At 55.1% G+C, this 12,123-nt stretch overlaps 4 protein-coding genes across 4 annotated transcripts; all 4 read left to right on the forward strand.

The window, feature by feature from the left end:
• Positions 1 to 62: 62 nt before the first annotated feature.
• Positions 63 to 2,455, forward strand: G647_07080 (uncharacterized protein; the record flags this gene model as incomplete). The annotated part of the gene is made up of 4 exons (XM_008731397.1): positions 63 to 120; positions 178 to 437; positions 491 to 1,802; positions 1,851 to 2,455. The coding sequence occupies 4 exons, from the start codon at positions 63 to 65 to the stop codon at positions 2,453 to 2,455; spliced, it is 2,235 nt and encodes a 744-aa protein (XP_008729619.1).
• Positions 2,456 to 3,093: 638 nt separating this feature from the next.
• On the forward strand, positions 3,094 to 6,598 carry G647_07081 (uncharacterized protein; the record flags this gene model as incomplete). The annotated part of the gene is made up of 6 exons (XM_008731398.1): positions 3,094 to 3,127; positions 3,178 to 3,256; positions 3,309 to 4,644; positions 4,694 to 4,904; positions 4,955 to 5,988; positions 6,065 to 6,598. 6 exons carry the CDS (start codon positions 3,094 to 3,096, stop codon positions 6,596 to 6,598), a joined length of 3,228 nt encoding a protein of 1,075 aa, XP_008729620.1.
• A 561-nt stretch (positions 6,599 to 7,159) lies between these two features.
• On the forward strand, positions 7,160 to 7,940 carry G647_07082 (V-type ATPase, C subunit; the record flags this gene model as incomplete). Its single annotated transcript, XM_008731399.1, has 4 exons — positions 7,160 to 7,217; positions 7,269 to 7,303; positions 7,370 to 7,461; positions 7,526 to 7,940. 4 exons carry the CDS (start codon positions 7,160 to 7,162, stop codon positions 7,938 to 7,940), a joined length of 600 nt encoding a protein of 199 aa, XP_008729621.1.
• Positions 7,941 to 8,691: 751 nt separating this feature from the next.
• On the forward strand, positions 8,692 to 11,517 carry G647_07083 (uncharacterized protein; the record flags this gene model as incomplete). The annotated part of the gene is made up of 1 exon (XM_008731400.1): positions 8,692 to 11,517. One exon carries the CDS (start codon positions 8,692 to 8,694, stop codon positions 11,515 to 11,517), a length of 2,826 nt encoding a protein of 941 aa, XP_008729622.1.
• Between the last annotated feature and the right edge of the window lie 606 nt (positions 11,518 to 12,123).

The raw sequence follows: 12,123 nt of genomic DNA on the forward strand, positions 1-12,123 counted from the left end.
GATCGCTTTCCTATCCGCCGACCATCGCAATCAGAACCCCTCCACCCCACGATCCCGACAAAATGACTTCCAAACTGTCCGCGATGCTTCTTCCCGGGGACGACTCAAAGGGCGAAAAAGGTACCTGCAGCTTGTGGACTGTGGTGAGAGCACGTTAGGCTGACTCGGAGGTCATAGATGCCAAACCGGAGCTAGAAGAGAAAAAGAATGCACAATCTGCGCAAGGTGCTGTACGATTTACTTCGGACGACGAGGAAATAGACCCTCTCGATGAGTCAAGACGGATATCAGAGGCTAGCGGGGTCAAGAACGAGGAGCTTAGCCCTGAGGCACATGAACAGATCCGGAGCCTGGCCATGTCGTTGCAAAAGTCACGGTTACAAGAGAGCAGGATGGCCAATTTTGCATACGAGACAGTCTCGATGCCTCCGTCCCGGGTATGCGGAACGTCCTCCATCTTACTAGAAGACGCTGACAGCAGTTCTCTCAGGTCCCTTCGAGAGACAGTGAGGCGCCCGGGACTCCTCGTGGCTCTATAAGACACGGTCACGGTTCCATGTCCTCTGCTTTCCAGTCCCCACCGTTGACACCGCATGGCTCAAAGGATGGCAAACATGATTCTGTGTCTGCTGGGCGGGGTCAATCCGGCCAAAATGCTATAACTCCACAGACATCGCCTCCTCCAGACCAGCACGGCAGAGCATTATCGCAGTCAATATCCCCTTCCCAGCCTGTCCCGTCTTCCTCGAACGAGCAGCCCTCAAGTAAGCCTGACCAGGGGCAGGAAAGAAGAGTAGCCAGATTTGAGATTGGACCTTCCGAGTCAACAAGTCCTGCGGACCAAAGTCCAGTGGGAACGCCCAAGCTTCGACCCTCGTCACCTCAACCCGGCGGCCAGCAGAAGCAGACTGAGCCACGTCACTTCGGAAGTCTTGGAAGGGGCTCGCTTGCCCCGGCCATCGCAGCTGCCGCTGAGCGGATACCGCGGCAGCCAAGTAGTAGCGATATCTCTGGGTCGGATAAGCGCAGTTCAATCTTCGGACCAAGCAAGAAAGACCCTTATTCTCACGTCACAGATAGCGGCAACGAGAGGACTGGTCTAGAAGGGAAGAAGCATGGATCAATGTCTGAACTGAAGCGATTTTTCAGACTTGGTCACGGCCACAAGAAGCACAGCACACCACAAGAGTCTCCAGCAGCATCCGTTCCAGCTTCACGGAAATCTACTAATCAGAAATCCGGCACCAGAACACCTCCTCACCAAGCTCCCCCCGCCAATGTTCCCTTTATGGATGATCACAGCCTTGAGGCCAAATATGGCAAGTTCGGCAAAGTCTTGGGTTCCGGAGCCGGTGGCTCTGTGAGGCTACTCAAACGGAGCAGCGATGGAGTCACTTTTGCCGTCAAGCAATTCCGAGAAAAGCACTCCTGGGAAAGCGAGAAAGACTATTCGAAGAAGGTTACGGCAGAGTTCTGTATCGGATCAACCTTGCATCATGGCAATATCATCGAAACCATGGACATTATCCATGAAAACCATCGATGGTATGAGGTGATGGAATATGCACCATACGATCTGTTTGCAATTGTGATGACAGGAAAGATGTCGAGGGAGGAGATTGCGTGCGCATTTCTCCAGATTGTCAATGGTGTCAGCTACCTGCACAGCATGGGGCTCGCACATCGTGACCTCAAGTTGGACAACGTGGTGGTTAGCGAGCATGGGATCATGAAGTTGATCGACTTTGGCAGCGCCACCGTGTTCAGGTATCCGTTCGAAAACGAGATCGTGCTTGCTTCGGGTTGGTTACCAGTCCCAATGACCGAACAACTGCTAACTTGAAGTACAGGTATCGTCGGATCTGACCCATATCTTGCTCCTGAGGTGTATGAGGAAAAGAAGTATGATCCGACGGCTACTGACATCTGGTCACTGGCCATTATCTTCTGCTGTATGTCTCTACGCCGTTTCCCGTGGAAGCAGCCGCGACTTGTGGACAACTCCTACAAACTGTTCGCATCTCCGCCCACCCCCGGCACACCGGTCCCCGATTCTCATCCCCGAAAGCACTCACCGCTGAACCCGATTGATGATCACTCTACTTCGCGGCACAATTCGGAAGCCAACGGCGGTACCCAGTCCTCACACCACGGCCATCACCATTCGGAGAGCGTCGACGAAGGCAGGCCTTCCACCTCTGGTGGTGACAAGCAGGAAGTAATCAAAGGACCGTGGCGGCTTCTCCGGATCCTCCCCCGCGAGAGCCGGCACATCATCGGACGCATGCTCAAGATCGATCCGGCGGAACGAGCGACTATGGAGGAAGTCCTTGAAGACGACTGGGTGCTCAATGCGAAGGTGTGCTATCAAGAGGAGAACGGCACTGTTCACCACGCTGAAGGCCACACCCACGTGTTGGAGGCTGGTTCGGGAGGTCCGCCACCACCCAAATAGTACAAGAGCTGCCGGCGTGGCATTTGAGCTGCAGGCGGGTACTTTTCATGGTCGGCCTGGAGACTGTGCGGACACGGCTTTGACCATGTCACGGCACAGCAATGACGGGCGGGCTGCGTGGGATGCGAAGGTGGAGCTTACCGAGAAACGCGGGTGCGCTTGACGGGGCGCCTTTGGATACTTTGGTCGAGATGCGTTCAGGAGAAAATGGTCAAAGTCTTAGTGAGAGGGTCATTATATTGTAGATACCAGTTTACCACGTTCAACCACAAATGAAGCCATGATGAAATGGACCTCAGAGGAGCACCATACGAGCACATGGACTCGCCTCGGAGTAATTGCCCCCGTAGCATGCCACGTTCGGCCCCAGCTTCTCGGGGAGCTCGTGGTGTTAGTGGCGTGCCATCCGCAATGCCCTTGCCCGCACTTTGCAACGACGCAGGCTAAATGCGAACTACCTGATCTGCCGACGGCAGCTACTCCATGCTCCTCCGACCTATTCCAACTTCGCAGGTGGATTCGAGATCAAGGCTGCGTCCTCTGGGCTTTTCAAGCGGCAATGGATGGTTAGAAGTGCACGAACCGCAGTGTGTCGCGAGGATTAGAAACTCGAGGGGCCTTTTTGACAGTACTCGCATATGGCCAAGAAGAAGCGCCAGAGGATCAGCTATGGTTTGTCGCCCGGTCTTGGACACGCTGTCGCACTTGCTAACAGACGCCAGTCCTGCCTCTGGCAGCCTCGCCGGGAGGCCACCGGCTTGGGGTGAACGGACTCGCTTTCGACGAGGACCGCGATATCCTGTGCGTACATGCCCACCGCGACCATGCGAGCGAATACTGAAATATAATGCAGATACACTGGCGGGCGTGACGGTGTGATATGTGCCTGGAATCTAGATCTCGAGGCGCAGAGGGCACAGCAAGACGCAGGGACAAAGGACAAAAAGGGCACTGTTTCCTTTCGCAAGCAGGTGCAGGCGCATACGCATTGGGTCAACGACATTGTCCTGGTCAAGAACAATCTCGGGCTGGTATCTGCGTCTTCCGACGTCACCGTCAAGCTGTGGCGACCCCACGGCCACGAGACCACTCAAGCATACACCATCGGCTCCCACAGTGACTATATCAAGTGTCTTGCGACTCCCGACCGGACCGCGAATTGGGTTGCATCGGGAGGCTTGGACCACAAGATATGTCTGTGGGATCTGAACGGGGCCGGCAAGAACCTCGAGATTGACGTAGGCAAGATTCAAGACGTGGTCAAGGGGTCCGTATATGCACTCCGCGCCCGAGGCTCTCTGCTGGCGAGTGGTGGCCCCGAGAGTGTGGTTCGACTGTGGGATGTCAAATCTGGCAAGAGCATAACCAAGCTTGTTGGGCACACAGACAATGTCCGAGACATCTTGATCAGCGATGACGGCGACACCCTGCTTACCGCCTCGTCCGATCAGACCATTAAAGTCTGGTCCATTGCCGCTGGAAGATGTGTCCATACCTTGACCATGCACAACGACAGCGTTTGGTGCATGTTTTCGGATGACCCTAACCTGGCAGTCTTTTATTCGGGAGACAAGTCTGGACTCGTTGCCAAAACAGACACGCGTCGTGCCATGGAAATCGACGACGGCGTTTCGGTCGCCATTTGTCAGGAGCACGATGGCATTGCGCGGGTTCTCCCTGTGGGCGATTTTGTGTGGACGGCAACATCGAGTTCGAGCGTTAACCGCTGGCTTGATGTCGATACGGAGCTCGAGGTGGAGACGCCGCCATCCTCGCCACGCGAGGAAAGGGCTGCGAGTCCAGAGGCGAGGAAAAACCTGTCGCCTGAAGATGCTCGAACAGAGTCACCCACCTCGACCAAAGAGGGTATGACCAACGGGACCACGAATGGCGAAGTGGACCACAAGAAGAAGATACCACATACCGCTATCCTTCGAGTCTCAAACACTGCTCTGCTTCCTGGCCGAAAGAATCTGGGCAGATTACCCAATGCGTCGGCGACAAACTTGAGGAAGGCTTCAGAAGTCATGATTGCCGACGATCTGAGTCTAGTGGTCCCTGTCCGAGGACAACCTGCTGAGACTATCGAAGGCCAGAACGGACTTATCAAACACGTCATGCTAAACGACAGAAAGCGTATCCTCACCCTGGACACTGCCGGTGAAGTTGTGTTATGGGATCTGTTAAGAGTAAGTCTGCTTCCCTGCCTGAGGCTGGGACCTATTTGACACGCAACAGTGCACGCCGATCAAGTCGTTCGGCCGTCGCCATTTGGACGAAGTCGTGCCGGAGGTCAACACCACAGAAAGCGTCGCCAATTGGTGTGGTGTGGACACAAAGACTGGCAAGATCACAGTCATGCTCGAGGAGAACTATTGTTTCGATGCGGAAGTGTATGCAGACGAGGTTGATCTGCCCGACAACGTTCATTTCCGGGAAGATCAAAGGAGTGAGTGGGATATCTCGTGGACGACCGACCGTACTGATGATACTTCACAGTTAATCTCGGAAAATGGGTCTTGCGCAATCTGTTCTCCAAGTTGATTGACGAAGAGATTGCTCGCGACGAGGAGCACAGACGCACCCTTCAAAGCAAGATTACTCCACCGCCCAGCACTGGCCTCATTCGACCCGGTGCACCAACGAGTATTGCCATGCCAGAATCTGTTGGAACAACTCCTATGGTATCTCCGGGGACCACCGCCACGCCCCGGGCAAACGGACTAGGAAGGATTCCTCCTACGCCGGGCTTAGCAATTGGGGCGGCTACTCCGGGGTTCGCACCCCTGAGCACCACCCTTTCTACGACGGCAGAAGAAGACGGAGCAGCGACTCCAAACGGTACAGCGCTTACTCCTCGAACGTCGACGCCGAGGGTACACACTCCTCGCGTGCAGCAAACCCCGTCGGCAACAGAGTCACAAGGCGTGGACTATTTCTCGTCTTCAACCACCACCGCTATCGATCAATCAGAAGCATCATCAGATAGCGACAAAGTCCCCAAAACACCGGGCATGGGAACGGAAAACAACTCCGGCACGGTCTCCACGCCAACTTCACCAACGGAAGAAAAGAAAAAGGGCTTGTTCGGCAAGAAGTTCGGCATGGGCATGTCCTTGGGCAAGAAAATGACAACCCGCACCTCAGCAGAGGTGAAGGTGCCTGTGGCTTCAGCAGAAGAGAAATTATCGGATACAGCCTCGATGCGGTCGTCCGACAAAGACACTGAGAAGGTGCATAACATCGAGGACAATTTCTTCGGCGTTGTGCAGAAGATCCGTCTCGAGTACGACGAGCACATTGAGCACCGGCCAGATCAGCCACTGCCGCCAGGCATAACGCCCAGCCCGTCCAGCGAAACGCCAGTGCTGGCTCCACCACCTCATACCACAATTATCATCCAGGAGGATAATCCGGAGAGTGGCGGCCTAGCGGACCAATATAGGGGAGAGATCAGTGAGTTAGGCAACCCGAGCGAGGTTGACACGTTGGAGAAAATTGCGCCGATGTGGCTGGGTGACTTGTTGTTGCGAGTAAGTTCAACACACCGCGATCCTCCAAGCCCATCGATTAGTGTTCGCCTGCTGACTCGGTCTCGTGGCATTCCAGAATCAAATCCCGTACAAAGACACAGTCAAGGTGTCTTTTGTGCTGCACCCTTATGACAACCTTCTTCCAGCTATTGCATCGCCTGATGGCAACGCCCGCCTCAATGCGAATCGCATGCTGCGCGCGAAGAAAATCATGGCGTATGTTGCGGAGCGAATTGAAGCTCCCGCTCACGCCCCCATTGCGCCGCCTCCGGATACAGCTCAGTCTAGCGCAACGCATACCGAGAGCGAGCCACCTCCACAGGCTCAACAGACAAGTGAAGCCGGACCGACTGAAATCCCGGCGCCGGATAGCGAGCAGGAGAACGCTGAGGAGCAGTTGAAGCCGGAAGAATATCTGGAGCTCTACTGCCAGGGCCAACGCGTCGACCCGAACACCACGCTCGCAACTCTAAGGGTGCATGTCTGGCGGACAGGCGGAGATGTCGTGCTTTACTACAAGAGCAACGGGCGAAAAGAGCTGAGGCTGCCGCATCCTGCTCAGGTTCCTACCAGGGAGGAAAGCGAGGAGACCACCGGGGTCGTAAGGTAATACCAGGTGCAAGACAGATGAGACTCCGATCAAGGAGCGGGCTCAGGACCTCTTAAGCCCCTTCAGAGTGACAAGTCTGGATGTTGGGTTTAGTCGACGATTGGAGATGAAAGGCAGGTCGCGGTGAGTTGTGAGCGTCCTGAATGTCACGCCCTTTGCCAGGGTGGGCCAGTCTTGGAGCCGAGTGCTGGAATATAGGAAGTACATAGTCGAGAATAGCGGATTGATCTCCTGAGCTCCAAGTCTAAATGTTGGATAAGTCAAGGGTTCTGGTCCCCAAGCAAGAATGTGTGGACACATAGACCATTTCGAAAGCTGCGAGGATGACCAGGAGTGGCACAGTGGGAAGGTCAGCCTTCCACGTGATTTTGCGCTCGACGCGCAGGGGACAGCCTTCCACGTGATGCGCGCGTTCGGTCCACCTTCCTCGAGCTCGCCTCCCAGATTGTCCAAGCTGCGGCCTTCATTCGGATGCATCATGAGCTCCTCCTCTTCCAGACATTCCTCCCCACCTTTTGAAGCCGCTCTTCTCGCAGATTTTGTCAGGGGCGAGGCTGCGAGATGAGTCTCATCTACCCTACTGGCGGCGCGCTTGGTGCCTTGGGCGTCATAGGGCTTTGTAAGACCGCCTGGCGCCTTTTCGAGGTGGACGGCTAATCGTTGCTTGCAGATATGCTCTTTAATGGCGAAGGCGAGCAATTCAATGTATGGAGCGCCTCACACGCAGACACCTTTTGTGGTCGCCATTAAAGTCTAACCCGTGAGTTACAGGTTGGACAATTCCTTGAGACAGTGTCGCCGTACGCATGGGCGGACTTGGGCATAGGCCTCTGCATAGGGTTATCGGTGGTGGGAGCAGCATGGTGAGCAAGACACAAACCGCCATCTGTTCCTACCGTAGCCATGCTGACTTCTACTCTTTCACAGGGGAATCTTCATCACCGGCACCTCCATCCTCGGCGGCGGCGTCAAGGCACCACGGATACGAACGAAGAACCTCATTTCCATCATCTTCTGCGAAGTTGTGGCCATCTACGGCGTCATCATGTCGATCGTATTCGCCTCAAAACTATCCATGGTGCCGGAAGAGGCACTCTACACGGGATCAAATTACTACACTGGCTACGCACTATTCTGGGCTGGGTTGACGGTTGGAATGTGCAACTTGATCTGTGGTGTCAGTGTGGGCATTAATGGGAGCAGTGCGGCTCTCGCAGACGCGGCGGATGCGACTATGTTTGTCAAGGTGCTGGTCATTGAGATCTTCTCGAGTGTGCTGGGATTGTTTGGGTTGATTATTGGGCTGTTGGTGAGCTCGAAGGCGGCTGAATTCTCGTCATGACCGACACGCCATTCCACCAAGATGACACTACCAACGTATCCCACACCTCCCTCGACCACTTTGGCAGACAGACCGCTGTCGGTAGGATGGTCCCAGCAGAATCTATCTGTGAAGGACGACTGGGGATGCGACATGACGATGGCGCCAACGAACAGATCAGTGAGGAGGGACATCTGAAGGAGATTGGACGAAGTGAATCCAACTGTATATTGCACGCCCTTTCCCAGGCCCTGTGTTGATGAGCCCCGGGGGAATGTTTTAGCGGCTGGATCGGAACTCCGAATTCCCAGCAGTGTGTTGCATAGGCCAACGATGATATAGTCTAGCACGCTGACTCGAGGTCTCGCTCAGTGGGCCTACAGCTGTGCCAGCCTCCTGCCACCTCGCGCTGTTGGATGGTGTTGTAGACACGCAGCATGGTACAAGTAGCTCGCCAAGTGGCTGCAGGTGCCTACGTCATTGTCTTTGCGGACGCAGGCTCAACTGAGACTCTGCACAGCATCCAGGCTTGCACCATGTGGTTCAGGACGACAGATAGGAAAGTTGATATTGTCGTTCAATTCCTACACTTCTCCTGCGTCGAACACTCATGCGCCCTTAGTGATCTCGGTGTGGCAGGAAGGGACCGCCACGATGCATTGCAGAAACAAAATGGACTAGACCCGACCACACCATCCATTTCCCGACACTCACATCCGGCCCGAACATCGTTGGAAGAGAGATCACACTATATCTGAACCGGGCAATACCCATGGCTCAACCGGTGCACTCCCTAGGGCCTACGTGTGCCTTTTACGACGAAGAGCCCCACGAGGAAGCTGTCGACGATGGCCTAGCACCTCCCACTGTCAGAGCACAGTTCTTCTACGTGTCCTCGTTGCCCATAGACGATCCCCTGTCTCCTCTCCCACCTGTGTCTGCGGACAAAGCCACAGACCTACCACCCCAGCCGTTCTCGGTCCGAGACAATGCTGCTCTGGAAGAAGCATGGCAAGCTCTCCACCGCAGCGGTGAAGACCTCAACGAGGAGCAGAGGGAAAGGAGGAGGAATCTTGCTACAGGAGTTTTCTCTTTCCCACGTTCCAGAGATGTTCGTGGCGGAATGTCCAGGGCAACGGCGTCGGGAGCCTCTGACAGCAAGGCCAGTTCACGCGGCCGCACAAAACCATCGGCGAAAGTGCCGGCCTCAAGTTCGGAGGTTATGCTGGATCACACGCCTGTTGATCCGCAGGGCGAGTCTAGGCCGGTGAATGCGGAAGAGCTGCGCGAGAGTTCCGGAGCTCAGCAGCAACCGAGCAAAGATTCAGGCAGGCACAGGAAGCACCGCTCGCCTTTCCGTCACCGACACAAGGGAGGCAAGAAGAGCCGCGACGCTTCTCCGAACCAACACAAGCTTGATGAAGATGGTCTATCCGGAGCTCAACCAACCGCTGACCCTGGGTCTAATATTAGCGGTCGACCTTTTGCGCGAGCTCCCAGTGAACGCAACATCAGTTCTTCCCTGCCGCATGGATCTGGGTATGCCAACGCTGACTTTTCGGACGCAGAGTCTACGAGTCGCTCCCGGAGCGCTGGCCGACATGGCAAGGACAAAGAGGACGAGGACGAGAAGGCATTCGTCCCGGTTGGAGTGTCCAAGCTACATTTGGTCGAGCTGCCTGACCTCGTGATGAAACCTATATACTGGTCCCCAATCAACGATACTTCAAATGTCATACGCGCCACATGGTTCTACAAAGACACCATGTTGCCAGTGCCTGCCGAAGTGGCCAACCGTTTGGAGGTGGGCTACGAGTACATCAAGCCGTTTGCACCCTCGTATCAGGAAGAACTGCAGGCTTGTATCGACAACGGTGCTGCTGCCGAGATGAAGGTCGTGCATAGATTGTGGCCCGACGACTTGAAGAGCAGCAGACCTTCCACCAGCCTCGATATCAAGGAGTCAGACCACCCCGAGCGGCGAAGGAGCCAGGAGCTGCCGGAAACGGTTCAGAACGCAGCGGCAGATCCGCAGAAGGCTTGGACGAGGCGACTGTTTGCCACTCACAGCGTCATCTACACGGACGCTCGAAATGCTCAGATCTTGAAGCCTAACCTGCTCCCATCGATTGCTCAAAATCGTCGACCGCTGAGCTCCCTGCGCAAGGGTCGACAGATAGGCGTTGCTGTTGTTCGTGGTTTCGATCGCAAAGCCTGGTTGAAAATCCATCCTGACCACAAGATGGATGCCAAAACTGCCCACGCCAAGGTTGGCGCGTATATGTCGCAGTCCGGGGACGCCACCACGCGAGGTCGGCGCATGTCCTGTGCAGCCTGTGACCAAGAGAGCGCCGGACCAAGGGTTAGTGACCTGGTCCTGGTCATCCACGGCATCGGCCAGAAGCTCTCGGAAAGGGTTGACAGTTTCCACTTCACTCACGCCATCAATAGTCTGAGGCGCGAGTTTAATGTCGAACTAGCCACCGAGGTGGTCAAGGGCAACTTGAGACATGGGACCGGTATCATGGTTCTGCCGGTGAATTGGAGACTGACTCTGTCCTTCGATGAAGACATCAAAACCGCTTCCGAGGACACCGAGAACAAATTCGGGTTGAAGGACATCACCCCGGACAGTCTTCCAGCGGTTCGCTCCGTTATCAGCGACGTGATGCTGGACATTCCATACTACATGTCACACCACAAGGAGAAAATGACTTCGGCGGTCATCCGAGAAGCGAACCGAGTTTACCGACTATGGTGTCGAAACAACCCTGGGTTCGAAGATTATGGCCGCGTTCACCTGATCGCTCACTCGCTGGGCTCCGTGATGGCCATGGAGATACTCGGGCAGCAGCCGACTCGGATAGGGAAGGACATCAAGCTGGACCCCAAAAGTCCGAGTCAGAAGTTTTTTGAATTCGACACGACCAATTTATTTTCCTGCGGCAGCCCTTGCGGCTTCTTCTTGCTTCTCCATAATGCCAGTCTCGTTCCCCGTAAGGGCAGGGACAAACCTGGTATGGAAGGTGAAGACGGACAGCCTGGGATTGCTAGCGAGGCCACGTACGGGTGTCTCGCCGTGGACAACATCTACAACATTGTCCACAGAAACGATCCCATCTCGTATCTGCAAAACGCATCAGTGGACGAACTGTACGCTAGGTCGCTTCAACCTGCCGTGATCCCCAGCGCCAGTGTCGGCTTCATGACCCGCGTTGGCAGACATCTGCACCTGGCGTCGAGCACGGCGGGCGACGCATACGCAACTGCCGCGCCACCGGTGCGTCCGGAGCTTCAGCAGATGCCCAGTACCGTCGAGCTGGAGACGCACAACTTCTCGAGGGAGGAAATTGCCGAGAAACGCATGTATCTGCTCAACGAGAATGGACAGATTGATTGGTTCCTATCGGCCGGCGCTGGACCCTTGGAGTTTCAATACTTGAACATGCTCAGCGCGCATAGCAGCTACTGGTTGCTGCAAGACTTTGTCAGGTTCCTGGTCGTGGAGATTGGAAGAGAGCCCGGGAAGAGTCACACATTGCCGGCGTTGAGAGCGGTCAAGAAGAGGGAATTCAAAAGAGGGGATATCCCTGACTGAGCAGGCGGTGTTTTGCATCTTTTAGCATTGGTAGCGTTCGAGCATGGGTAGCATTGGTAGCATTGCAGGGGTTGATGCCACATAGACTTGGCGGCGACACAGGGCCAGGATGAGAGGGTGCCACTATAGACCGGCGTGGAGCATCAGTCGGTGTACTTTTGACATTGCCATGGTTTTGTATTGATACCCCAAGTAAGAACAGGCCTGCCCGAATGAGTAGGCTGACGGAATACAGTAGCTTGATGTCAATAATCAATCTTGTTCAACTTAGAAATGTGTGGCCGAAGTGCACGACGTGCATGAGCATGAGCATGACCGGGGCCAGAGCTCACCGAGGGACAGTACAGTACAGTACAGTACAGTACAATACTGTCGTATGTGCAGTCCTACTACCGTCGGGCCCGTGACGCGTGGGGAGTAGGAGGTCAAATATTGCTGCAGGCAGTAGGGCGTGGCTGATACACGAACATCCCACCTCTCCATATCCAGTGGGACAAGGACAGTCGGGATGATCAATGGAAATGATGTCGATATTATGATGGATGCACGGATCGATGATATCGACGATATCGACGGAGGAAGACGGCAAGGCGGCGAGATACCACA

Source organism: Cladophialophora carrionii (assembly GCF_000365165.1).
Source record: "Cladophialophora carrionii CBS 160.54 unplaced genomic scaffold supercont1.6, whole genome shotgun sequence".
NCBI classification, from domain to species: Eukaryota; Fungi; Ascomycota; class Eurotiomycetes; order Chaetothyriales; family Herpotrichiellaceae; genus Cladophialophora; species Cladophialophora carrionii.